General features: G+C 59.6%; 1 protein-coding gene across 2 annotated transcripts in view; it reads left to right on the top strand.

Moving 5' to 3' along the window:
* Positions 1-18,518, top strand: part of GAK (cyclin G associated kinase) — an 86,554-nt gene extending 68,036 nt beyond the window's left edge. For both annotated transcript variants that reach the window (XM_012473783.3, XM_012473784.3), the window contains exons 21-28: positions 1,073-1,555; positions 1,938-2,105; positions 3,100-3,222; positions 9,598-9,711; positions 16,157-16,381; positions 17,114-17,262; positions 18,126-18,302; positions 18,402-18,518. In XM_012473783.3, the coding sequence (XP_012329206.2) occupies positions 1,073-1,555; positions 1,938-2,105; positions 3,100-3,222; positions 9,598-9,711; positions 16,157-16,381; positions 17,114-17,262; positions 18,126-18,302; positions 18,402-18,503 (1,541 nt within the window). In that variant the 3' untranslated portion in view covers positions 18,504-18,518. The remainder of the gene's footprint in view (positions 1-1,072; positions 1,556-1,937; positions 2,106-3,099; positions 3,223-9,597; positions 9,712-16,156; positions 16,382-17,113; positions 17,263-18,125; positions 18,303-18,401) is intronic.
* Positions 18,519-26,702: the final 8,184 nt, after the last annotated feature.

Genomic DNA, 26,702 nt, shown 5'->3' with positions numbered 1-26,702 from the left:
TCCCAGCACTCTCGTCTGTCCCAGCAGGGCTGTCCCGCCTGCTGCCTGTTCCCAGAGCAGGGTGCTCCTCCCCCGACGCTCCTTCCTGTGGTACTCCTTCCTGTGCTCCTCCCCCAGTGTTTCTCCCTCGGTGTTCCTCCCCCCGTGCTCCTCCCCCTGTGCTCCTCCCCCAGTGTTTCTCCCCTCCATGCTCCTCCCCCTGTGCTCCTCCCCGTGTTTCTCCCCCACGTGCTCCTCCCCCTGGTGCTCCTCCCCCAGTGTTTCTCCCCCCGTGCTCCTCCCCCTGTGCTCCTCCCCCAGTGTTTCTCCCCTCCGTGCTCCTCCCCCTGGTGCTCCTTCCCCTGTGCTCCTCCACCAGTGTTTTCCCCGTTTCTCCCCTCCGTGCTCCTCTGGTGCTCCTCCCCCAGTGTTGCTCCTCCCCCTGTGTTCCTCCCCCAGTGTTTCTCTCCCAATGTTTCTCCCCCGTGCTCCTCCCGCTGGTGTTCCTCCCCCAGTGTTTCTCCACTCGTGCTCCTCCCCGTCCTCCTCCCCCTGTGCTCCTCCCCCAGTGTTTCTCCCCCTGTGCTCCTCCCCCAGTGTTTCTCCCCTCCGTGCTCCTCCCCCAGTGTTGCTTCTCCCCCAGTGTTTCTCCCCCCCGTGCTCCTCCCCCTGGTGCTCCTCCCCCATGCTCCTCCCCCTGTGCTCCTCCCCCTGTGCTCCTCCCCCAGTGTTTCCCCCCTCCGTGCTCCTCCCCTAGCGTTTCCCCCCTGCCCGATGTTTCTCCCCCCAATGCTCCTCCCTGCTGTGCTCTTCCCCCGATGCTCCTCCCCCAGTGCTCCTCCCTGGTTCTGCTGCTGCGGGTCCCCCACTTGACTCAGCCTGGAGCACCGCAGAGGCCCAGGTGGAGAGAGCCGCAGGCAGACCCTTGAGTAGGCTGGAGGGGGGTACGCTGGAGACGCCTCAGGAAAGCTCACAAGCTTCCGCAGTGTTTGCCAAGGCCCTGGGCCGAGGAGGCGCTGAGGGAGCTGCGCCGGGGGGACCCTGGGCTGGCCGTGTGGGTTCACCAGCCTATGGTTTTGTTTCCTTTCCACAGAAGAGAAGGAGTCAGAGACTGGTGCAGAAGAAGCCTCTCCCAAGGAGAGCGAGTCTGCCCTGATGGAGGACAGAGACGAGAGCGAGGTGTCGGATGAAGGGGGGTCCCCGATCTCCAGCGAGGGCCAGGAGCCCAGGGCCGACTCGGACGCCCCCTGCCTGGCAGCGGGGCTGGTGCAGCAGGACTCCGTTTTTGAGGTGGGAACGCCGGCTGCACTGCCAGAGCCTGAGCCGCAGGAAGACGGGGTCGACCTCCTAGGGCTGCACTCTGAGCCCGAGGCAGGCGCAGAGCCTGCTCTCCCCACCCAGGCCCACAGGGCCCCCTCCAGCAACACCGACCTGCTCAGCTGCCTTCTCGGGCCCCCTGAGGCCACCTCCCAGGGGTCCCCGGAGGATCTGCTCGGCGAGGCCCCCCTGCTCCTGGCAAGCCCGTCCCCTCCCCTGCGCGTGCAGAGCACCCCGAGAGGAGGGCCCCCCGCTGCTGGTACGTGTTTCTGTGGATGGCGAGTGGCTTCACGGTAGAGGAGTGATGAGGTTCAGTCATTCTCACCACATAGAAATGTCTGGAAGGCTCTTGAAGGAAGGGAACGTGCCCTCCCCCGCCTCCCCTGGGAGCAGCCTCAGGGTCACAGCAGGGGCTGGCTCTGCGCTGCTTGCCTGAGCTCACGGGCTAGGCGCTGCCAGCTCTGCCATCTGAGCAATGTTGCTGCGTCCATGGGAAAGTCATCCTGAGGCATGGGGTGTCGGGAGGCCCTGGGTTGACTGCCTTGGTGTCCCTGAGAGGGCAGCCGTGGGTTCTGGACTGCTCAGCTGGAGTGGCCCAGAGCTGGGTCCTTTGTCCTCCCCGTCCCCGCCTGTCCCCGCAGCCGACCCCTTCGGCCCACTGCTGCTGTCTTCAGACACCGACTCCCAGCCCCGCTCCAGTCCTGATCTCTTCGGCGAGTTTCTCAACTCAGACTCTGTGGCCGCCCCGTCCTTCCCGTCTGCCCACAGCGCTCCGCCCCTGGCCTGCAGCACCGACTTCCTGCACCTGGGTAAGCGCCTCTCGCGGCAGCCAGCTCCCTGTGGCCTCGTCCCTCAGGACCGCAGCCTGTGTTGGAAGCAGAGCTGTGGGTCTCCAGCAGTGATGAGGCCGGACTGTGGCCTCTGCGTGCCCTTCCTGGTGGCCCAGGGGTCCTGCAGAATGTCCCCGAGGTCAGGACGGACTGCTCCCTGCTCTGTCTCCCCAAACCCTCGCCAAACCCGGAACAGGTTCTGGGCGCTCACAGGCCCAGGGCTCGCAGCTCCTGGCAGAGACAGCCACCTGCACCCAGAGCGCGTGTGGGGCCGAGAGGTCAGAGGGATGCCTGGTCCGAGTGCAGCAGGGGCCTTGGGGCGCTGTGTCCACGGGGAGCTTGTTTAGACAGACACCTGGAGGGCCAGGCCCAGTGAGAGGGCTGGGCTGTCTCTCCCGTGTGGTCCTGGGGGAGGCAGCCCAGGTTCTATCTCCCGAGGAGGCAGCAGCATGGCCCACGGTGCGCTCTGGGGTGATGGCGTGACTGTTGAGAGATGGCTCATGCTGGGTGTGTGCAGCACAGCCCTGCGGCATGTGGGTGGGCGCCTCCGGAGGTGCGCCCTGCTGGGGCCTCCGTCTGCCTGGAAGGCAGCTCAGCTAGGGGGAGCCACCGAGGGCTGTGGTGGGTTTTAGGAGCGGCCAGAACACAGGCCGTGGGGACGGCAGTGGGCGGCTGCAGAAAGTGGGGTCCAGACAGACTCTTTTGTATGGGAACCACAGATGCTGGTTCTCAGCCTCTCCCGCCAGCAGCTCCGCCCGCTGGTGTCCCTGTGTCCACTCAGTTATCTCTGCGTGATTGGCTGAGTCCTCAGGCCCATCAGGAAGAGAGAGGCCGTCCATCCAGCCTCAGCTGGGCCTGGACGCACGAGGTGCTGGCTCCCGGGTCCTGAGCACGGCCTGGCGCCTGCCACGTGGAGACACCAGCTGTGCGCTGAGACACCGAAGTGTGCTCTCTTCCGGTTCCTTCTTCCCAGGGGATCTGCCAGGAGAACCCACCAAGATGGTGGCCTCGTCCAGCAACCCCGACCTGCTGGGAGGATGGGCTGCGTGGACCGAGACTGCAGCATCAGCCGCAACACCCACGCCAGCCACGGAAGGTATGACCACCCCGCAGCAAGGACGGGGCTCCCGGGACACGCAGCTGCTGTGGCCTTGGGGCCCATCTCTGTTTCACACGTACCTGTAATAGGGCTCTCTCTACTCAGAGAAGGAAGGAAGGGCTGGGGTGTGCTCAGTGGTATCGGCTCCGAGCACAAGGCTGAGGTCTGGCTGCAGCGGCCTCACTCACTCATGCGGTGTGGCTGGGGTACACGGACACAGACCCCGTGTCTCAGAGCTGCAGCGGCTCCTGAGCGCTGGTGGTGCCTGCCTCCAAAGGGTCCTTTCCCTCCTCTCCGGCAAGGTGTCAGCGTTTGTGATGCAGTTTCATGCCCCGTGCTGTTTACTGCCTGCTTCTTCTGCCTGACACGCAGAAGTCGCCTCGGCACCTTTCAGGGCCCTGTGGGCTGTTCACTCCTGAAGGGGTTTGTGGGTGAGGCTAACTCCGCGGGTCATTCGTGGGTGTCACGGTGTCATGGCCGACGTCCCGTGCCCTGGCAGGAAGAGGGTCACATGCAGCAGCCCGTGTCTGTGAGCGTCTGTCCTTCCCGTCGCCCTCCAGCCTGCCCTCCCGCGACGTCTCTGGCAGCGCGGATGCTTATGCTCCAGCGTGTTTAGGGCCAGCCTCAGCGACACAGCAGGGTTGCTTCCAGCCACGGTCAAAGCAGATACCCCTGGAAACCTAGTCAGATTATTTTTTTTTTTGCTTTCCCAGTAAACATAAAAGTTATGGGTTTTTTCATTGTTTTTGTTTTGTTTTGTTTTGTTTTTATGAGATGGAGTCTTGCTCTGTCGCCCAGGCTGGAGTGCAGTGGTGTGATCTTGGCTCACTGCAACCTCTGCCTCCCAGGCCCAAGCAGTTATCCTGCCTCAGCCTCCTGAGTAGCTGGGACTACAGGCATGTGCCATCATGCCCAGTTAATTTTTTGTATTTTTAGTAGAGATGGGTTTCACCATGTTAGCCAGGATGGTCTCGATCTCCTGACCTCAGGTGATCCGCCCACCTCAGCCTCCCACCGTGCTGGGATTACAGGCGTGAGCCACTGCACCCAGGAAGGTTTTTTGTGGGTATTTTTTTTTTTTTTGGAGACAGGGTCTTACTCTGTCACCTAGGCTGGAGCATAGCCTCGCAGCGTTGACCTCATGGTTCAAGCAATCCTCCCACCCCAGCCTCTTGAGTAGCTGGGACTACAGGGATGTGCCACCATGCTCAGCTAAGTTTTAATTTGTTTTCATAGAGACAAGGTTTTGCCACGTTGCTCATGCTGTCTAGAACTCCTGGGCTTAGGCGGTCTGCCCACCTTGGCCTCCCAAAGTGCTGGGATTACAGGCATGAGCCACTGCACCAGCTAAAAGTTGTATTTACTGGCTGGGCACGATGGCTCACGCCTGTAATCCTAGCACTTTGGGAGGCCGAGGAGAACGGATCACGAGGTCGAGAGATCGAGACCATCCTGGCCAACACAGTGAAACCCCATCTCTATTAAAAATACAAAAAAATTAGCCAGGTGTGGTGGCATGCGCCTGTGGTCCCAGCTACTCGGGAGGCTGAGGCGGAAGAATCGCTTGAACCTAGGAGGTGAAGGCTGCAGTGAGCTAAGATTGTGCCACTGCATTCCAGCCTAGTGACAGCAAGACTCCATCTCAAAAAAAAAAAAAAAGTTATATTTACATTATATTGTAGTCTGTTAAGTGTGCAGTAGCATTATGTCTGAAAAAAAAAAAAATGTAGCTACCTTGATTTAGAAATACTTAATTGCTGGCCAGGCAAGGTAGCTCATGCCTGTAATCCCAGCACTTTGGGAGGCTGAGGCGGGTGGATCACCTGAGGTCGGGAGCTCCTGACCAACATGGAGAAACCCCATCTCTACTAAAAATACAAAATTAGCTGGGCATGATGGCACATACCTGTAATCTCAGCTACTTGGGAGGCTGAGGCAAGAGAATTGCTTGAACCTGGGAGGCGGAGGTTGCGGTGAGCTGAGATCGTGCCATTACACTCCAGCCTGGGCAACAAGAGTGAAACTCCATCTCAGAAAAAAAAGAAAAGAAAAATACTTCATTGCTAAAAGATGCTAATGATCCTAATCTTTTGCTGGTGGGGTCTTGCCTTGATGTAGACAGCTGCTGACTGATCAGAGTGGTGATTCCTGAAGGCTGGGATGGCTGTGGCCATTTCTGAAAATAAGACAATGGCCTTTGCAGCGTGGATTGACTCTCTCTGTCAGCAACGCTTCCTGTGGCTGCAGTGTCTTGATAGCATTGTACCCGCAAAGAGCTTTTCACTCCTCTCAAACCCGGCCGCTGCTTTATCAACTAAGTCTATGGAGTATTCTGAACCCTCGGCTTCATTTCACAGTGTTCACAGCGTCTTCTCCAGGCCTGGATTCCATCCCAGTAAACGACTTTCTTGGCTCATCCGTTCAGGTGTCACCCTGAGATTGCAGCAATCCGGTCCCATCTTCAGGCTCCACTCCTAATTCTAGTTCTCTTGCTGTTTCCACCACATCCGCAGTGACTTTGACGTCTTCAGCTCCCCAGAGTCCCCCGTGAGGGCTGAGATCAGCTTCTTCCAAACTCCTGTTCATGGTGCTGTCTAACCTCCTCCCATGAATCGTCAGTGTTGTTAATGGCATCTAGAATGCTGAATCCTTTCCAGAAGGTTTTCAGTGAACTTTGCCCAGAGCCATCATGGGAATCGATGTCTGCGGCCGCTGTAGCCTTAGAAATGTGTTTCTTCAATAGTAAGACCTGGAAGTCGACACGACCCCTCGGTCCGTGGGCTGCAGAGTGGAAATGGTGTTGCAGGCCCGAAAACAGCGTGACTCTGCGTGTGCGTCTCCCTCAGAGCTTTTGGGTGACCAGGCTCTGAGCATTGTCAGTATAGTCAGCAGACCGTCGATATTTTAAAGGAATCTTTTTTCTGAGCTGCAGATCTCAACAGTGGGCTTAGAATATTCCATAAGCGATGCTGGGCATGGAAGGCTGCCATACGGGCTTTGCTGTGCCACTCCTACGGCACAGGCCGAATTGATGTAGAGCCATTCTGGGCCAGGCGCAGTGGCTCACGCCTGTAATCCCAGCACTTTGGGAGGCCAAGGCGGGCAGATCACCTGAGGTCAGGAGTTCAAGACCAGCCTGGCCAACATGGTGAAACCCCGTCTCTACTAAAAATATAAAAATTAGCTGGGCATGGTGGCACGTGCCTGTAGTCCCGGCTACTTGGGAGGCTGAGGCAGGAGAATCGCTTGAACCCGGGAGGCGGAGGTAGCAGTAAGCTGAGGTCGTGCCACTGCACTCCAGCCTGGCAACAGAATAAGACTCTGTCTCAGTAAAAAGAGGGGGCCCTAGGGTTTTTGAATGGTGAGTGAGCACTGTCTTCATTTAAAGCCACCAGCTCCATTAGCCCCTCACAAGAGAGGCAGCCTGTCCTCTGAAGCCTCAAAGCCAGCACTGACTTCTCTCTAGCTGTGAAAGTCCTAAATGGCGTCTGCCCACACCAGGCTGTGTCATCTGCGGGGAGCCTGGCTTCATCAGTGATCTCAGCTGGATCTCAGCGGATGACTTGCTGCTTCCGCTTGCACCTTCACGCCGCGCAGGCAACGTCTTTCCTTCAGCCTCAGCCTCGCTGGCTTCACCTGCGGCTTCCTCGCCTCTTTCTGCCTGCACAGAGTTGAAGGAGTTGAAAACTGGCTCTGCATTAGGCTTTGGCTTAAGGGGATGTTGCGGCTGCTCAGATCTCCCCGTCACTCAGTCAGTAGTGAGGCTGTTGCTTTCTTACCATTCGTGATTTCACTGGACTGGCATTTTAATTTCCTTCAAGGACTTTTTCTTTGCATTCACAACGTGGCGTGCTGGTGCGAAAGGCCTAGCTCTTAGCTTATCCCGGCTTTCTTTTTTTAGAGACAGGGTCCTGCTGTTGCCCTGGCTGGAGTGCAGTGGAGCCATCATGGATCAGTGCCGCCTCCACCTTCTGGGTTCAAGGGACCCTCCCACCTCAGCCTCCCAGGTAGCTGGAACCACAGGCTCACACCACCATGCCCAACTAATTTTTTTAAATTTATTTTTTGTAGAGATGGGGTCTTGCTGTGTTGTCCAGGCTGGTCTTGAACTCCTGGCCTCAAGCACCCTCCTGCCTCGGCCTCCCCCTGCTTTCCAGGTGCCTTCCTCACTAAGCTCAGGCGTTCCTCGCTTTTGATTTCAAGTGAGATGCTGGCAACTCTTGCGTTCACCTGAATGCTTGCAGGCCATTGTAGGCTTTGAATGGGCCTAATTTCAATATGGTTGTGTCTCGGGGAATGGGGAGGCTTGAGAAGGAGGGGACGGGCGAGCGGCTGGTCTGTGGAGCCTTGTCAGTTAAGCTCACCGTCTTACACGGATGGGCATGGTTCATGGCACCCAAAGGAATTAGAGTAGTGCCGTCAGCTCACTCAACACAGATCACCAAAACAGAATCTGAAGTATCGTTAGAATTCCCAAATGCGGCACGGGGACCCGGAGAGTGTGCGTGCCACGGGCAAGTGGCCGGTACGCACGCTGGCTGCCAAGTTGCCACAGCCTGGGCGGGTGGAAACTGCCTGCGGAGCGCCAGGAGGCACACGCGGGGGCGCAGGAAGGGTGGGGGGGGGGCTTGGTGCGCGGCCCCTCGAGGGCGCTTCGTGGACAGGGCCGGCTCCCGTCTGCGGCTCCTCTCAGGTTGGATGAGAACCGTACGACGCTCCCGTTTACTTGCTTGTGAATGAGGCTGACTCTTACTTCGCATGGTTTTGGTTTTGTATATTTTTTTGAGACTCGCATCACGTCCTTTACTCACTCGTTGGCCTTGGGAATTCATCTTTTTCCTCTGTAGGTCCATGAGGGCTCTTTACACTTGAAGAGCCTGGTTTTAATGCCTGCACGGCATGCTATGAAGCCGCTGTGCGACGTTTTGGTTTTTTTCTTGAGACAGTCTTGTTCTGTCACCGTGGCCGAGTACAGTGGTGCCATCTTGGCTCCCTGCAGCCGTGAACCCCTGGGCTCAGGTGATCCTCCAACCACAGCCCCCCGGGTAGCTGGGACCACGCGCATGTGCCACCGTGCCTGGCTGACTTTATTTTTGGTAGAGACAGAGTCTATGTTGCCCTGTCTATATTTTATGATTTTCTGCTTAGAACATTCTCAAATTTATGCTATTATAAAGAATATCGTGAAGAACATTCACATTTGAGATAGATTCCAGAAAGTGGCACTGCAAACGCATAATGATGTGAACATCTTTTGGTTCTGGGTGTGAATTGTGAAGCTGTTTTCCCCGAGGAGCAGTGTGGGGCGTGGAGGCAGCATCCTCCGCGTGCAGCTGGGTCCTGGCTGGTCCCCGAGGAGCAGTGTGGGGTGTGGAGGCAGCATCCTCCGCGTGCAGCTGGGTCCTGGCTGGTCCCCGAGGAGCAGTGTGGGGCGTGGAGGCAGCATCCTCCGCGTGCAGCTGGGTCCTGGCTGGTCCCCGAGGAGCAGTGTGGGGTGTGGAGGCAGCGTCCTCCGCGTGCAGCTGGGTCCTGACTGGTCCCCGAGGAGCAGTGTGGGGTGTGGAGGCAGCGTCCTCCGCGTGCAGCTGGGTCCTGGCTGGTCCCCGAGGAGCAGTGTGGGGCGTGGAGGCAGCATCCTCCGCGTGCAGCTGGGTCCTGGCTGGTCCCCGAGGAGCAGTGTGGGGTGTGGAGGCAGCATCCTCCGCGTGCAGCTGGGTCCTGACTGGTCCCCGAGGAGCAGTGTGGGGTGTGGAGGCAGCATCCTCCGCGTGCAGCTGGGTCCTGGCTGGTCCCCGAGGAGCAGTGTGGGGTGTGGAGGCAGCATCCTCCGCGTGCAGCTGGGTCCTGGCTGGTCCCCGAGGAGCAGTGTGGGGTGTGGAGGCAGCGTCCTCCGCGTGCAGCTGGGTCCTGGCTGGTCCCCGAGGAGCAGTGTGGGGTGTGGAGGCAGCGTCCTCCGCGTGCAGCTGGGTCCTGGCTGGTCCCCGAGGAGCAGTGTGGGGTGTGGAGGCAGCGTCCTCCGCGTGCAGCTGGGTCCTGGCTGGTCCCCGAGGAGCAGTGTGGGGTGTGGAGGCAGTGTCCTCCGCGTGCAGCTGGGTCCTGGCTGGTCCCCGAGGAGCAGTGTGGGGTGTGGAGGCAGCGTCCTCCGTGTGCAGCTCGGTCCTGGCTGGTCCCAGGGAGCAATGTGGGGTGTGGAGGCAGCATCCTCCGTGTGCAGCTCGGTCCTGGCTGGTCATGTGCACACAGGCCTGGCAGGTGCCAACTCTCAGGCAGGTGCAAGGCTGTCATGTCCTAAGGAGGCACGATTGGAGGTCCCAGGAGGGTGTGTTTCACTTCAGGTGGTGCTTGTTCTAATGCACTGTGCCCCTTCTCCAGGCCCCCTCTTCACTGGAGGTCAGCCAGCCCCTTGTGGCCCTCAGGCCAGCTGGACCAAGTCTCAGAACCTGGACCCATTTGCCGACCTTGGTGACCTCAGCTCCGGCCTCCAAGGTAACGTGGAGGGCACGTCTGGGGTGTGGAAGATGTTTCTATTCTTGTCTGTGTGACTCTGAGCTGCCCAAAATGAAGTCTTTGCCTCTGTTCACAAGACCCCCGAACCCAGAGCACAGTGGCCCCTGGGGACAGCATGTCCACACCTGTTCTAGGCAGCTGTCTGCTGACCAGCCAAAACCAGATGTGGCTGAAAGTGGCGCTGCTGCCAGCCTGTACCGGCACCTGCTGTGTGATCTGTCCTGCCCTCGGGCTGTGGGGGCCAGCTGGGAAGCGGGGCCTCCGTGTGGAAGTGGGGTGTGGCTGGGCTCTGCTCGGACCCCAGAGGCCATGCTCAGAACACGCTGGCCTTTGGCCACAGGAACCAAGCCCACCCGCTCCGGCCCCGTGTCTGCCTCAGGCCTGGCCAGGAGGCTGTGGCTTCACGTCTCCTCTGACCTGACGCTCCCGGGTCTCCGGGTTCACTTCCGAGACGTGTGCCCCTGGGTCCCTGTGGCTTCTCAGAAGCAGCATTGGTGGTGGGGTTATGATCGTCTAAAGGGGCCTCCGTCCACTCACTGCCTGGCCGTCGGGTGGAATCCTGGGTGGGAAGTGGCTCCACCTTGGGATGTATGTGGGTGCCAGTGACCTCCGGACACTCCAGCGTGCAGCCCACGCCGGGCACCTCAGCTCCTCAGCTCCAGGAACGTTTCCCCTGCCCGCTGTGTCTCCTGTCTGTCCCCGAGGGGCTCACATTCCCACGAGCCCTCCCGCTCTGCTCTCGTGAGCTCTGCTCCGTCATCAAGTCCCAAGAGGGTTTTAGTCCTTTGAATGTTCTTTTTATGTTTTGATGGTTTGGGGATGCATCGTGTCTTTTTGAGGACATCCGTAAGAGGGTGACTGGGTCATTGTGTGTTTTCCTTCCCTTTGTGGCCTCCGTGTTGTGTCGTCTGGGAGCTCGGTGGGGCAGCGGGGGCCGCACCCTCGGGAGGAGACCTGCCCTGGGTGGTGGTAATGGGGCAGAACGAGTGGATTCCCAGGGACCCCCGCCGCCATCTGCGTCCTGGACGCAGCCCCAGCCCTCCGCCCGCTGGCTCGGTGGGTGGCCTGAGACCATCCTGCCTTCTGAGAAGACAGCAATTCTGAACAAACACAGCCGATACAACTGAAGGAACAAATACGCAAACCCAAATCCTAGCTAGTGACATCAGCACTGCTGTCCCTGCACGTGCTGGAGCCGCTGTAGGGAAGGCAGCGAGGATGAGGAAGGCGGAGGCACCACCAGCGGGTCCCGGCGGCTGCAGGCACGGACCTCTCCGTGCAGCCCTGTCCTCAGAGAAGCCGGATTCTACAGTGTGCTCTCTGACCACAGTGAAATAGAACTGAAGGATCTTCACACTTTCCAACGACACCTGGGCCACAGAGGAGGTCTCGAGGGACAGATTCGTGGAGCTGAGCAAAAATCCAGATGCAGCCTCGGAAGGCCCGGGGCCCTGGCAGGCTGTACTGAGACACCCCCAGCCTTGGGCCCCTGCTGTGGAAAAGGCAGAGAGCCCAGCAGTGACCTGAGCTCTTTACACAAGACATTTGCTGGGGAGAAAAGGGGCAGAATAAGCCCACAGCGAGCAGAAGGAAAGCAAGAACTCGGAGCCATGGCAGTGCCGGGGAGCATCAGAGACAGAGGCCGGAAGCCCGCAGACCTCTCCTGGGACTGCAGGAAGAGGGGCCAGGTCGTTGATACAGAGGACCCCACAGCCTCTACGAGGGTCACGGTGCGGGCACCGCTGTGCTGTGAGCTTGAGCACTTACATGAAATTGACTAATTCCTCAAAACCAGTGACTGCCAAAACTTACCCAATATCAATTAGATCCTTTGAAAAATTCTATAAATGCAAAGAAAATGAATTCATAGTTAAAAACTTCCCAAAAAGGAAACCTCCAGACCCACCTGGAGCCATTGGAGAATTTCACCAAATGTTTAAAGAATGTCAATTCCATACACTCTCGCAAGAACTAGAAGAGAGGGAACGATTTCTAATTGATTTTATGAGCCTAGTATTGTCACCCTGATACCAAAATCAGGCAGAAACAGTACCGAGGGGAATGGTGGGCCAAGGAAGGGAGTGGCGGGCCGAGGAGGGGAGCAGGGGTGCCGAGGAGGGGAGTGGGAGGGGGCCGAGGAAGGGAGTGGGAGGGGGCCAAGGAAGGGAGTGGCGGGCCGAGGAGGGGAGCGTTGGGGGGGCCGAGGAGGGGAGCGGGGGGCCCTTATTCCCCATGAATACACACAGATCCTCAACAAAACCTGAGCCAATAGAGCTTATCAGTATATGAAAAGAATTCTACACCAAGGTCAAGTAGGATTTACTCCAGCAGTACAAGGCTGACATTTCAGAATTGGCTAACCATCTATTTAGGTTCCTGCAAACGTAATTGCGGTTTCTGCCATTACTTTCAGTGGCAAAACCACAATTAGTTTTGCACCAACCCTATACCATATTAACTGGCTGAAGAAGGATGTGATCACTTCAACAATGCATAAAAGGCATTTGACAAAATTCAGAACCTTCTTATGATGACACTGTCAGAGAACCCACAGTCAGAGCAGGATGCCAGCAACCGGTAACAAGCATGTCTGGAAACTCACAGCCGGGCCGGGCGCGGTGGCTCACACCTGGAACCCCAGTGCCGTGGGAGGCCGACGTGGGAGGATCTCCTGAGCCCAGGAGTTTGAAACCACCCTGGACAACACAGGCCCCTGTAAGAACTCACCGGGTGCGGTGGTCAGCACCTGTGGTCCCAGCTGCTCGGAAGGCTGAGGCGGGAGGATCACTTGGATCGCTTGGGCCCAGGACCTGTGATCGCATCACTGCACTCCAGCCTGGGCAGCAGAGCAAGACCCTGTCTCAAAAACAAGAAACCTGCAGCCAACATCTCTTTTTTTTTTTTTTTTTTTTTTCTGAGACAGAGTCTCTGTTGCCGAGGGTGGAGTACAGCGGCGCGATCTCGGCTCACTGCAACCACCGCCTCCCAAGTTCAAGCGATTCTCCTGCCTCGGCCTCCTCAGTAGCTGGGACTACAGGTGCCCACCAGCATGCCCAGCTCATTTTTGTATTTTTGGTAGATGGGATTTCACCATGTTGCCTAGGCTAGTCTCAAACTCCTGACCTTAAGAGATCCACCCAGCTTGGCCTCCCAAAGTGCTGGGATTACAGGCATCAGCCACTGCGCACCTGGCCGAGCCAGTATCATTTTTAACCATCCCCCTAAAATCAAGAACAGGGCGGGAACGTCTTCTCACCACTTGTACTCGCCAGAAGTCCCGGCTGCTGCCATTTGGCAAGAAAAGAAAGTGACAGTTACACACGCTACAAAGGGAAAAATAAAATTGCTCCTGTCTGCAGATGCCATGATTGTCTGTGCAGGAAATCTCGAGGGATCTACAAAGGTCTGTCAGAACTGTGAGTTCGGTAAGGTCGCAGGATACAAGATCGGCACACGAAAGTCTGTCGTATTTCTGTTTAACTGCCACAAGGAAACCAAAACGGTACCATTTACAGTCACCTTTTTTAGAAAAATAAACAGTTAGGTATAAATCTGACCAGACGTGTCAAGGACTTGTGTGGTGGAGCTTTAAAACCAGCCGTGGTGAAAGAAGCCAGGGGAGAGGTGGATACGGGACGGACGCCGTGGTCACGGCCGTGGATACAGGACGGACGCCGTGGTCACGGCCCGCCAGGGGAGAGGTGGATACGGGACGGACGCCGTGGTCACGGCCCGCCAGGGGAGAGGTGGATACGGGACGGATGCCGTGGTCGCGGCCGTGGATACAGGACGGACGTCGTGGTCACGGCCCGCCAGGGGAGAGGTGGATATGGGACGGACGCCGTGGTCGCGGCCGTGGATACAGGACGGACGCCGTGGTCACGGCCCGCCAGGGGAGAGGTGGATACGGGATGTTGCAAGGGGAGAGGTGGATACGGGACCGACACCGTGGTCACGGCCGTGGATACGGGACGGACGCCGTGGTCGCGGCCATGGATACAGGACGGACGCCGTGGTCACGGCCCGGAGGCCCCTGAGTGAGGTACCTGTTCTGTGCACATCTCTCGACACAGTTCCTGCCAACAGCTCAGAAGGGATTTTCGTAGATGCAGATGAGCTTATTGTACAATGTATTTGAAAGGCAGATGAGCTAGAATGCCTGAAATATTTTTGTACAGGAAGCTCGGCATTGGAGAAATCACTCTTCCTGGCTTTGGAGCTTACTCTCCAGCCGCAGAAATCAACAACGTGGTGACAGCAGAGAGACAGGCACGTCTGTGGAGCAGAAGAGAGGACTGAGAAGTAGGCCACACAAGTAAGACCAGCGGGGCTTTGACGGGCAGAAACCCACTCATCAGATGGTGCCAGAGCAAAGCCCTGAGCCCCCGTCGCATAGAGCAGCTCATCAGAGTCAGCCACAGGTCGGAATGCAAAACTGCAGGGCCTTTAGGAGAAAAGCCGCAGGGCAGAGTCCGTAGACCCACCACGCGTACCACACCCATCAGAGGAGAGCGGGCACAGCTTCAGAGCGCCAAGACCCGCCACCCGTACCACACCCGTCAGAGGAGAGCGGGCACAGCTTCAGAGCGCCGAGACCCGCCACACGTACCACACCCATCAGAGGAGAGCGGGCACAGCTTCAGAGCGCCGAGACCCACCACGCGTACCACACCCGTCAGGAGAGCGGGCACAGCTTCAAAGTGCCGAGTGTCTGAGCTGCGGACTGGTAGAAGGTATCTCCAGACTGCTTATTTAACAAAGGACTCATCTATAGAATATAAAAATAACAGTCAAAAACAAACCTGAAAGCAATCCAGTTAGATTCATTGGCCAAGACACCTGCGTTGCCTCACAAGCGATGGCCCCGGGAAGCGCAGGCAGAGACACCCACATCACCTCGCAGCCGACGGCCGGGAAGCACAGGCCGAGACGTCTGGCGTCACCTTGCTACCATCGGGAAGTGGCCTGCGGGGATGGCCAAGGCAGGAGGAGCAGTGGCAGAGAATGCCGGTGCGGAGGAGGATGGCTGTCTCTCACACATCGCTGCGGACGAGCCGCGTCTCACGCGTTGCCGCGGAGTGTAAAGCCGCAGGGCCGCTCTGGAGAACAGGTGATCGGTTTCCTACAAAGCTAAACGCGCAAGTACTGAGCTGCTGTGGGACACAGGCATCTATCCCAGAGAAACGGAAGCGTGTTCACACACAGGCCTAACAGGCGTTCAAAGATGTGTGTGTTGTAGCCAAACACTGGAATTGGCCCAGGTGTCCTGCAGGTGAACGGTTCAATAGTGGTCCCCACACACGAGACGGCCCTCGGCAGGGAGAGGGAGCGGCGGATGCCAGGGCCCGAGCGGCCTCGTCCTGAGTGAAGAGGATGGTCTGGAGGCCGCTGGCTGTTGCTCCACTTCTAGACCATAACTAAGGTGATGGCCCGAGCGTGGCGGCTCATCCCTTCCATCCCAGCCCTGTGGGCGGTGAGGCCAGCGGGCCCCATCTCAAAAAAAAACAAAAGATGACAGAACCATAGTGAAGCATCCACATCGCGATGCCCTGGAGCTTGAAGGAGTCTGCGTGTGGCCAGCGGCGTGGCCCTGCACACCCATACACGTCCAGCTGCCACGTCTGATCGCCTCTGTGGGTGGTGCGGCTGCCGGGGCTCAGCCCTGCACTGAGGTGGAGAGATGCCCTCCCTGAGGGGTGCTGGGTGCAGGCGTTCGGGGTTTTTACCTCTTCCTGCTATTGTAATTATTCCGAATGAAAAGTTAGGCCGGACACAGTGTCTCACGCCTGTAATCCCAGCACTTTGGGAGGCCGAGGCAGGCAGATCCCGAAGTCAGGAGATCGAGATCATCCTGGCTAACATGGTGAAACCCTATCGCTAGTAAAAATACAAAAAATTAGCCGGGCGTGGTGTCGGGCACCTGTAGTCTCAGCTAGTTGGGAGGCCGAGGCAGAAGAATTGCTTGAACCTGGTTGGCGGAGGCTACAGTGAGCCGAGATCACACCATTGTACTCCAGCCTGGGTAACAGAATGAGACTCCATCTCAAAAAAAAGAATTAAAGGATCAGCCCTGATGTGACGTGCTCTGAGAGGCAGTGGCCCCACGGCAGGTGGTGGTGGCCCTCCTCAGTGGACGAGCCCGGGTCAGCCTTGGCTCGTGGGGGTGGGGCTGTGGCCTCCACAGCTGTCCTGGTGTCTACCCTCCATCCAGAACGTTCCCGCCACCCCAGCACCTGGCCTGTGCCAGCAGCGCCAGGAGACGTTCACGCGTGTGGGTGGCGCCGGCCCCTCTGCACGGACTCGAGTGATGAGCGTGTTATTTTGCAAGCGTGTGTTTTCCAGTGTATGTGGTGCTCTCAGGTCTAGAAGCAGCGGTTGCCCCGCGTGGACGACCAGATGCCAACTGTCTGACTCCGTCTCACAGGCTCACCAGCTGGATTCCCTCCCGGCAGCTTCATTCCCAAAACAGCCGCCGCACCCAAGGCCAGCGGCTCCTGGCAGACAAGTCGACCGCCAGCCCAGGGCACCCCACGGCCCCCTCAGGCCAAGCCGCCCCCCAAAGCCGGCACACAGCTGAGGCCTAACTATGCCGCCAGCTTCAGTGTGATCGGGGCGCGAGAGGAGCGGGGGGTCCGCGCACCCAGCTTCAGTGAGTCCCCCTGTCACGCTCTGTTGCTGTGGGTTCTGGGTTGGCTAAAGGTGGGACCTGTGTTGGCTTCAACTCGGAGCTCGGTCCTGAGACAGGCACGGCTGAGCCAGCCAGAGAAGGACGAGGTTTCCCACGTGCATCTGCTGGTCTCTGGGTCATCTGTTCCAGTGACACCTTCTTGACCTGTTTTTAACAAATGGCCTTTGGGACCCTCTCTTTTCTTCCCTCCACTTACACGTGGAGGCATTAGGATGGTAGCCCTGTCCCCTGGGGCCGCAGGTGGAAGTGGACCTGTGTGTGTCTACAGAAAGCTCTGTCTCCCCCTGCTCACCGCACCCATGCCCTTCCATGGCACTGTGCCTCAGTTTCCCCGTGCAGGGAGACGGAGGGTGGGCAAGTGCTCAGAGCTCAGTAAGCTCCAGGTTCTGTACTTAGCTGGGCTTCGTGGCTCACGCCTGTAATCCCAGCACTTTGGGAGGCTGGGGCGGGCAGATCACTTGAGCCCAGGAGTTCAAGACCAGCCTGGGCAACAGTGAGACTACAAAAAGTTTAAAACAGCCAGGCATGGCAGCGCACGCCTGTGGTCCCAGCTACTCGGGAGGCTGAGGCAGGAGGATCGCTTGAGCCCCAGAGACCAAGGCTGCAGACAGCCGCGGCCACACCACTGCACTCTGGCCTGGCTGACAGTGGAGACCCTGTCTCAAACAAAAAAAAGTTTCTGTTCTTTTCTAGCTCAGAAGCCAAAAGTCTCTGAGAACGACTTTGAAGATCTGTTGTCCAATCAAGGCTTCTCCTCCAGGCCTGACAAGAAGGGGCCGAAGACCATTGCGGAGATGAGGAAGCAGGACCTGGCTAAAGACACAGACCCACTCAAGCTGAAGGTGGGACCCGGAGCCCGAGGCCTCGACCCAGGGCCCCGGAGCATCTGCTGTGCCGCAGGGAGCCGGCATCTCCAGCCGGGAACCCGCCACTGCCGGCAGGCCTAGCAGCCCTAGAGGATGGGGTGACCTGAGGCTGGGGTGGCCTGAGGCCGGGGGTTCAGGGCAGAGCCAGGCCCCAGGCAGTGCTGCTCCCCATGTGCCCAGATGGCTGAGTGCTGGCGAGGGGTGCCCCCAGGGTGTCTGCAGAGATTGTCAAGGGCACACATCTCCTGGGGGCTGCTCTGGGTGCTCACTGTGCAGCATTCAGGGTGTCTGTGCCGGCCCCAAGACACGTCCTGCTCTGTGGCTTGGCTGATGACCAGCCATGTGCGGCTGTGACCCTGGGGTCCTTTCACGGGCACCAGGGATCATCCCCTCGTCCCTCTGAGTCTGGGGCTTGGGATGGGCTGGGCTCTGCGCCACCAGCACCAGGGTTTGGGTCCTTAGTGATCATCTGGCTGAGAAGAGGGTCCCTCTGGCCCCAGGCCCTAGCACACAAAGGCCACCTGGCCCTGTGTCGTCCAGCGTGGGCTCCGTGTGGTTGAGGGCAGGGCGTGCAGTGGGACAGTGTCTGTGGCCCTGCCCTCCCCAGTGCGACGGTGCCTCCCGGACGCATGCCAGTTGCCGCAGCTGGTGACATGTCCTGTGGAGCCATCAGGGTGGCCAGGGTCCAGGGCTGGAGTTCACCTGCCAGGACTCACAGTGCAGCCCACTCCCTGTTCACCACCCAAGCCCTTCCGCGGTGCCATGTCTCGGTTTCCCTGTGCAGGGAGGCGGAGGATGGGCTGGCACTCAGGGCTCAGCAAGCTCCGTGTCTCCTGCAGCTCCTGGACTGGATCGAGGGCAAGGAGCGGAACATCCGCGCCCTGCTGTCCACGCTGCACACGGTGCTGTGGGACGGGGAGAGCCGCTGGACGCCCGTGGGCATGGCCGACCTGGTGGCCCCGGAGCAGGTGAAGAAGCACTACCGCCGTGCCGTGCTGGCCGTGCACCCCGACAAGGTGAGCGGGGCTGCCGGCCGCACGGGACGCCTTGGGGGGTCCTGCCCCGCCCACCCCCGCGTGCCTGTGGGAGGCGCTCACACCGCCTGTCGCCCACAGGCCGCGGGGCAGCCGTACGAGCAGCACGCCAAGATGATCTTCATGGAGCTGAACGACGCCTGGTCGGAGTTTGAGAACCAGGGCTCCCGGCCCCTCTTCTGAGGCCGCAGTGGCGGGGGCTGTGCACACAGCTCCACGGTTCAGGAGCCCTCGTGGGACCTGGGTCCCGCCGTGAGGGCCCGTGGGCGGCGGCAGGTGCGGCCAGGGTCGCCGCCCGCCCGGCATTCCGGGCACAGGACGAGAAAGCATTCCAAAGCCTCTGACCGCCCTCCTTTTTCTCCTCCCAGAGGAACAGCTGATTCGTGCTCCTCCACAGTTGTCGGGTTTGTGATTTCTTTGGTGTTTCGGGCCTGGTGTTTGCACCGCACTTTGTAATCAGTCCCATGGTCGTCTGTACAGAATTAAACTATTTTCCAATGACCGCTGTGTCTCCACTGTGGATCCGCTCGCCTTGGTGCCATTCACCATCTGGGGCACGGGGCTGGTTCCTCGGCAGCTTTGCCGTGGTTAGATCGCTGGGTCTTGACTCTGACCTGTAATTAGGGGCACAGACCAGCTCGTCTGCGTCACCCCCAGCCAGAGGCAGCGTGGGGCTGGGGCACCTCAAAGGGTGCTCTGCCGAAAGAAGGTTCTGGTGACGGAAGGACGGGATGAGACGCCGGGCCGGGAGGGCGGAGAAGGTTCTGGTGACAGGAGGACGGGATGAGACGCCGGGCCGGGAGGACGGAGAAGGTTCCGGTGACGGGAGGACGGGATGAGACACCGGGCCGGGAGGACGGGGTTCCGGTGACAGGAGGACGGGATGAGACGCCGGGCCGGGAGGACGGAGAAGGTTCTGGTGACGGGAGGACGGGATGAGACGCCGGGCCGGGAGGACAGAGAAGGTTCCGGTGACGGGAGGACGGGATGAGTCGCCGGGCTGGGAGGACGGAGAAGGTTCTGGTGACGGGAGGATGGGATGGCCAAAGAATGGGATGGGACGCTGGGCCGGGCGGGGGCAGGTCTCTGCCTGGGGCGTCACCCACCTTCCTTGGGAGGATCTGCCTTCACTGCTGCAGCCAGCGCTGCCAGGGCCTGGGGGACACCAGGTCAGCTGCCATCTCCTGCACCCCAGCTGGTGGCCGGGGCCCTGTGGGGTTGAGTCACTGCTGCTGCTTGTTCTGCTGGCGGGGTCTGGGCTTCCCTAGGCCTCCCCGGGGACCTCAGGCCGGCATGGACTTAGGGCCACTGCGAGGTGGGAGGGAGTGAGGGGAGAGGAAGGGAGGGAGAGGGGTGCATGCCTTGCAGCAGAGGCCAGGGCTGCCACACAGGGCTGGGCTGTAGGGAAACCGAGCCCCAGGTTTCCAGGGGACCCTAGCCCCCAAGCCCACCTGGCTACCCTGGGTTCCTGTGTCCAGGCTTAGTGGGGAAGTTTGGAGGATTTTGTTATTCAGAAAATTCAAAAAAAATTGAGAAGTCTTTAAGTGCTTGCTTAGATGTGCCCTACTGCTCAGGCTCAGGGGCAGAGGGGCATCCCAGGGCCTCAGAACTTGGAGGAGCCTCCGCCCTGCATGACATTGCCAGGTTGACGACAAGCTTTCCACGATTCCTGGGGGCCTATCAGCAGGGTCTGTCCGGGGGCCCCAAGGCCACCCCACCAGCTGGCCTCTCCCCTGCCAGGCCCAGGCCTCAGGGCCATGCTTGTCTGGGAGCCTCTGGGTGCCAGGCCCTTCTTGCCCCATGGAAGGTGGGTCCTGAAGTCTTCAGGACAGCGGGGCGGGGTGTGGCGTGGGGGCGGGGCTTCGGTACCAGCCCAGTGGTCGCAGGAACACAGGTGCGCGCATCCAGAGCCAAGTGCTGAGAATACTGCTGTCGGGAATCCCAGCAGCAAGTGTCCTGGAATAAAGGTTTGCCCAGAAGGTGTCCTGGGAGCCATGAGTGCAAGCCTCAGCTCCTCCTCCCTCTGCTGGGGGTGTCCCAGACTGCAGGCTTTCCCTGTGCCTAAGGCCTGGGGCCTCTGCAGTACCCCCTGGTGAGGACACATGCCACAGGGCCACAGCCTGTCGCGAGAGGGGCTGTTACTGGACACAAGAACCAGCATCAGGTTGGCAGAGGTCAGATGGGTCCCTCTGGAGAAGGGTACGCATGGGGCACTCTAGCCGGGCAGCTGAGAGGCAGAGATGGAAGCGGCCAGGACAGCCGTGGGGCACAGGTGGTGCTCCTGGGGGGCTGGGCTGGCCTGACTGAGCTAGGGAGGCAGCAAGGGCACATGGGTGGCTGCGTGGGCCAGATGCCCTCGGGGCCACGGCCACCTCGGTGGGCACAGGCGGGGAGTGGGGGAGTGGGAGGGGCCGGACGGCAGGGCTGGGGAGTCTATGGGGTCAGAGGAGAGGAGACCCCTCCCAGCTGCACGCAGATGGGACTCACTAGCCTGCACTCATGCACAACCCCAGCCTGGGAGCCACCACCTCCAAGGCACCTCCAGCCCCTGAGGGTTCACGTTGGAGGAAGTGGGGCCCACACAGCTGAAGGAAGCCAGGCCGCTCTGCTGCTTACCCGACGCCAGGCCTAGCCCCCACCCTTGGGGATGCCCAAGAAGTTAGCACAGCAGGGCATGGGAGTGGTCCTGGGGGCAAAGGATGTGGGGGTTTCGTGGGAGCCTCACTTGCCCTCACATGCCCCAGAGGGGCCAGAGGACAGCGGGCAGCAGCTCCCAGGCAGAGACTGACGACGCTGCTGGCACCAGGTCACACCAGGGGCAGCAGTCCTGAGAGACAGGCGGGGTCTCTCTGACACCCGGGGTTTCCACTGCTCCTGCCTGGAGCCCCCACCTTTGGCCTCGCCCTGGCTGGGCTCAATGGCCCCCTGAAGAGCTGCCCAGACCCCCCCATAGCCCCGGGACCCTATCTCCTCTTCGCTCAGTCCCTGCAGCCCCCGGACCCCCCCTCCTCTCCACTCGGCCCCCAAAGGCCCAGGATAACCGCTCTCCTCTCCACTCAGCCCCTGCCCTCAGCCCTGGGACCTTCCTCTCCTCTACACTCGGCCCCTACTCGTGGGCCCTGGGCCTGGGAGCAAGGGTGGGCTCCACACTGCCCCTGTGTCATCCCCGCAGGGCTGAGGTGGCATCGGCTGTCAGGCTGGTGGAGGACCAGGGGCCGCTGGAAGGAGAAGGTGACCGTGGTGAGCCCCTACCCCACCCTGAACTCATCACTGCCAGGCTCTTCCTGTTTTTAGAGAATAACGTCTTCACATTTGCTATGCACCCGCCGCTATTTTTAGCTCTTTTTTAAAAAAGTAATGAGAAGCTAAATAGGTGCTGAGATTTTCATATCAAAGTCATCCTGGATTCTGGCTTCGGGCCTGGCCACCTGACGCAGATGCCCCTGCTCTGGGGTGGCTGGGACTGCGTTCCCTCCAGGCTCTCCAGCCTCAGCCCTGCGCTGTGCAGCCTCCTCTGCCCCTGCTGCCGCCCACCCCTCTCCCCAAGGAGACCCAAGCTCCAAACCGATCCCCTAGCCCGGCCCCTTCCTTGCCCCAGACTTAACTCTGAAAGCTGGGGGGTCCCTTCTCCCCACCAACCTCCCGTGGCCCGGGGCAAACCCAGCCACCCCACCTGGACAAGTGACTGCACCTCCCTCTGGCTGGCCCCACACCCTCTGTCAGGGGCCTGAGACTCTTGTGTGTGGAGGACAGAGGGTGGCTGGTCCAGGCTGGGCTGAGATTACGGAGGACGGAGGAGGGTGTGGAGGGTAGGAGATCGCCGGCCCAGGCTGGGCTGAGATGCAGTGCACAGAATGGAGGCCAGGACGGTGGGGTCTGGGTGGCAGGACAGGGAAAACCCCATCCAGCATGACCCGGCTCAAAAGGGAGTCTATGGCCTGTTCCTGGCCATGCTGTGCCAGGATTTCTCTGCCCACCACTCAGCTCAGCATGGACACACACAGGTGCACAGGCACGTAGAAGCTGAACACACACGCAGATATGGTCACAAGAGGTCACACACGGCACTGCCAATGCACCCACACGTGAAAGGTCCAGGATGCACCATCTGCCCAGCCGGCCGCTGGTCTGAGCCCTGCCCAGGGCACCGAGGCTCTGTCCCACGCGCGGGAGCCCTGCCCAGGGCACCGAGGCTCCGTCCTGCATGCGGGAACCCTGCCCGAGGCACTGAGGTTCCGTCCCGCGTGTGGGAGCCCTGCCCATGTTCACCGAGCCTGTGGCTGTGCTCCGTCCCGTGCGTGGACATGAGGTCATCCTTGCAGGGTCGTAGTACATAGGCCACGTGAAGCTCTAAGAGAGACCACGCCTGGCGCTGCCCACCTTGCATGGCCCCATCTTCTTGTCGACTTCATGGAGCTACGAATGGCTAGCAGCCATGCAGCGATGCTCACATCACGGGTCCTGGGGGAAATGCAAGTTGGAACCACAGCAAGATGCTGCCACACCCACAAGGGCAGCCAGTCAAGAAGGCCCACTGAGCCACGTGTCCCCACACATGTGGAGAAGCCCTCGCCCTCATGCAGTCTGGGTGGGAGCTTAAAATGGCACAACCGCTTTGGAAAATAGCTTGGTAGTTTCTTAAAAAACAAAATAGAAATTTCATACACAATTTAGCAATTCTGCTCCTAGGTGCTGACCCACAAGATAGGAAAGGGTAAGGCCATGTTCACGTTCAGGAACAACCCATGGTCCACACACAGGTGGGCGTATGAAGGAGCTGTTCGTGTCCATACCACGGGGTTGTGTGTGCATATGAAGGAGCTGTTCATGTCCACACCAAGGGGTCGTGTGGGCGTGTGAAGGAGCTGTTCGTGTCCACGCCACGGGGTCGTGTGGGCGTATGAAGGAGCTGTTCGTGTCCACGCCACGGGGTCGTGTGGGCGTATGAAGGAGCTGTTCGTGTCCACGCCACGGGGTCGTGTGGGCGTATGAAGGAGCTGTTCGTGTCCACGCCACGGGGTCGTGTGGGCGTATGAAGGAGCTGTTCGTGTCCGTGCCACGGGGTCGTGTGGGCGTATGAAGGAGCTGTTCGTGTCCGTGCCACGGGGTCGTGTGGGCGTATGAAGGAGCTGTGCGTGTCCGTGCCACGGGGTCGTGTGGGCGTATGAAGGAGCTGTTCGTGTCCGTGCCACGGGGTCGTGTGGGCGTATGAAGGAGCTGTTCGTGTCCGTGCCACGGGGTCGTGTGGGCGTATGAAGGAGCTGTGCGTGTCCGTGCCACGGGGTCGTGTGGGCGTATGAAGGAGCTGTTCGTGTCCGTGCCACGGGGTCGTGTGGGTGTATGAAGGAGCTGTTCGTGTCCGTCCCATGGGGTCGTGTGGGCGTATGAAGGAGCTGTGCATGTCCACACCCGCAGGGTCCTGCTCAGCATGGAGTGGGGCAGCACTGCAAGGTGTCCCCGGGTACGTTAGTCCGTTCTCACACTGCTGTAAACACATACCTGAGACCAGGTGATTTATAAAGAAAAACGGATTCACAGTTCCACATGGCTGGGGAGGCCTCAGGACACTTATAATCGGGGCAGAAGGCAAAGGGGAGGCAGGCACATTTTACCTGGTGGGAGGAGGGAGAGCGAGCGGGTGAAAGGGGAACGTGTGGCCCCTTCCAAACAAGCAGATGTTGTGAGAACTCAGCATCCTGAGAACAGCAAGGGGATGTCCGCCCCAGAATCCAGCCACCCCCAGCAGGCTCCTCCCCTGACACATGAGGGTTACAGTTCCGCAGGAGACTCGGCTGGGGACGCTGATCCAAGCCACCCATCAGAACAGCAGCGAGCTCAGCAAATGCGGCCAGATCAAAAGGAGGGGGCGGGGAGTGACTTCATTCGTGTAAAATTCCAGCAAATGTGAAGTCCTCGGCAGGCCAGCCTAGTCCATGGCCGTCCGGGGGTGGGCAGGGGAGGATGTGCCGGCTTCAGGCAGGGACGCATCCAAACTGTGTTCCTCAAACCAGTGCAGACCGCACTTCTGTCCTGCGGGGGCTCAGACTCTCCACAGTAAGCTCCTGTGGGTGAAGCAGGCTGCCTTCCAGGTGGCCTGTCACACCCCTGTCTCCTAGACGTCCCGCTGCTCTCAGGCCACCTCCCGGGGCTTCCATGGGCCTCTTCTCCCTGTGCCCCCAGGGAGCTTCGGGGCTCTGCGGAGGGCCAAGCCCAGAGGTGTGCTTCGGCCCCAAGATGAGGCCCCCGCTAACCCTGTGGGCCTCCAAGTGGGAGGACTTGGCTGCGAGGAGTCGGAGGGGAGGCACTGAGTCACTACAGCAGACCAGTGTCACTAGAACGAGCTTCAGAGCTGGGGGAGGGGCTGATTCTGTCCCGGAGCTGCTTTTAGCAGGAAAACCGAGTGCTGAGGTCAGCTGAGGCTGAAGTTCCGCTTCTGCCTTCGTCTCCAGGAGCTCACCCCCTCCTGCACTGCAGCCACAGCCCCAGGCAGCCGCGCGCCCAGCCCACCTCACAGGCCTGGGTGGAGTTGAAGGTCTAAGCCCCGTGACGGGCCCTCATCAGCCAGCACTCCCTGGCCACAGGTGGCACAGCAGGGACCTCCCGTCACGGCACCGATTTCATCATCCTTCAGTGTGGACAAGGATTCCAGGGCCACAGAGCGCTGTCTGGCTGCCCCAAACTGCTTTCGCCAAAAAGGCTTGCTCTGGCCGGGCGAGGTGGCTCACACCTGTAATCCCAGCATTTTTGGAGGCCGAGGTGGGCGGATTACCTGGGGTCAGGCGTTCAAGACCAGCCTGACCAACATGGAGAAACCCCATCTCTACCAAGAATGCAAAATTAGCTGTGCGTAGTGGTGCATGCCTGTAATCCCAGCTACTCGGGAGGCTGAGGCAGGAGAATCACTTCAACCCAGGAGGCAGAGGTTGCAGTGAGCTGAGATTGCACCAATGCACTCCAGCCTGGGTGATAAGAACAAAACACCATCTCAAAAACAGACAAAAGGGCTTGCTCCAAAGCTTTGCCCACCGAGGCCTGCAGCTGCTCAGCGTCCCACCAGACCTCACCTCAGCAGGAGCCTCAGCAGCAGGCTGTTCTCACTTTCACATCTCCAGGAGCTTACAGCAAAATCGCAGCAACCCAAGGGCAGGGGAGGCTGTGCTGGCAGCGAGGGGCCCCTGTGCCCACACCAGCACTCAGAGCCCCTTCGGATGGGTTGGGAGCCTGCCCCCAACCCCAGGTGTGCCGGGCAGTCACGTGCAAGCTGAGGATGCCGGTCTCAGGTCTGGGGCACCCCCTTTGTGGAAGAGGCTGCAGACCCTCTAGATGTCACGGGCCTTAGATTAGGATAAGGAGTCTTCCGGCCGGTCCGATGACTGGAGAAGGGCCAGAAGAGGCAGGTCCATGTGGCACGGCCCCTACATTCCGGCCTTGGCACTTACCCAAGGTCAAACTCCAAGTCCCTGCTGCCAGCCCCTCAGCTGCTGATACGGTTGACTCTGTCCCTCCCCCTCAGATCTCGTCTCGAATTTTAATCCCCACATGCCGAGGGAGGGAGGTGATTGGATCCTGGGGGCAGTTTCCCCGTGGTGAGTGAGTTCTCACGAGATCTGCCTGTTTGGTAAGTGTGGGCTCTGCCATCTTTGTGCACTCTCTCTCCTGCTGCTTTGTGAGGAAGTGCCTGCTTCCCCTTCCACCATGATTGTAAGTTTCCTGAGGCCTCCCCAGCCATGGGGAACTGTGAGTCAATTAAATCTCTTTCCTTTATAAATGACCCAGTCTCAGGTGTTTGTTTATAGCAGTGTGAGAATGGACTGATACAGCCGCACAGCCAGAGACCCTGGCTATGCCCAGACTCCTCCTCTCTGGGCCAAGCAGCGTGGTTGCTGTGGTTCCTGCCATAGCTTTGCCAGCCCCCAGGCCAGGAAACCTGACACCTCAGGCCAGATGTCCCACTGGCCTCACTTCAGACTTTGCTCTGGGAAGGTGCCGGGGACCTGGCACCACACCTGCTCTGCTTGGTGCTGAAACACGAGGATCATGAGGCAGGGACAGCAGTCCCCACGGGCCCTCACACCACAACCCAGAGGACATTGCCCATGCTTGCTGGCTGTAAAAACAAGGCCACAGTCGAGACTTCACTCGCAGCCTTGATGGAGTGACAGGGACCAGACTAAAAAACTAAACAAAATGCACAAAACAGTTTTGTTTTTTTTTGAGACAGAGTCTTGCTCTGTCTCCCAGGTTAGAGTGAGTGGCGCAAACTTGGCTCACTGCAACCTCTGCCTCCTGGGCTCAAGTGATTCTCCTGCCTCAGCCTCCCAAGTACCTGGGATTAGAGGCACCCGCCACCATGGCCAGCTAATTTTTGTGTATTTAGTAGTG

Source organism: Aotus nancymaae, unplaced genomic scaffold, assembly GCF_030222135.1.
Source record: "Aotus nancymaae isolate 86718 unplaced genomic scaffold, 86718_ANA_hifiasm-v0.15.2.pri h1tg000006l, whole genome shotgun sequence".
In the NCBI taxonomy this organism is placed as follows: Eukaryota; Metazoa; Chordata; class Mammalia; order Primates; family Aotidae; genus Aotus; species Aotus nancymaae.
The sequence above is the reverse complement of the archived record's forward strand: the minus strand, read 5'-3'. Positions and strand labels throughout refer to the sequence as shown.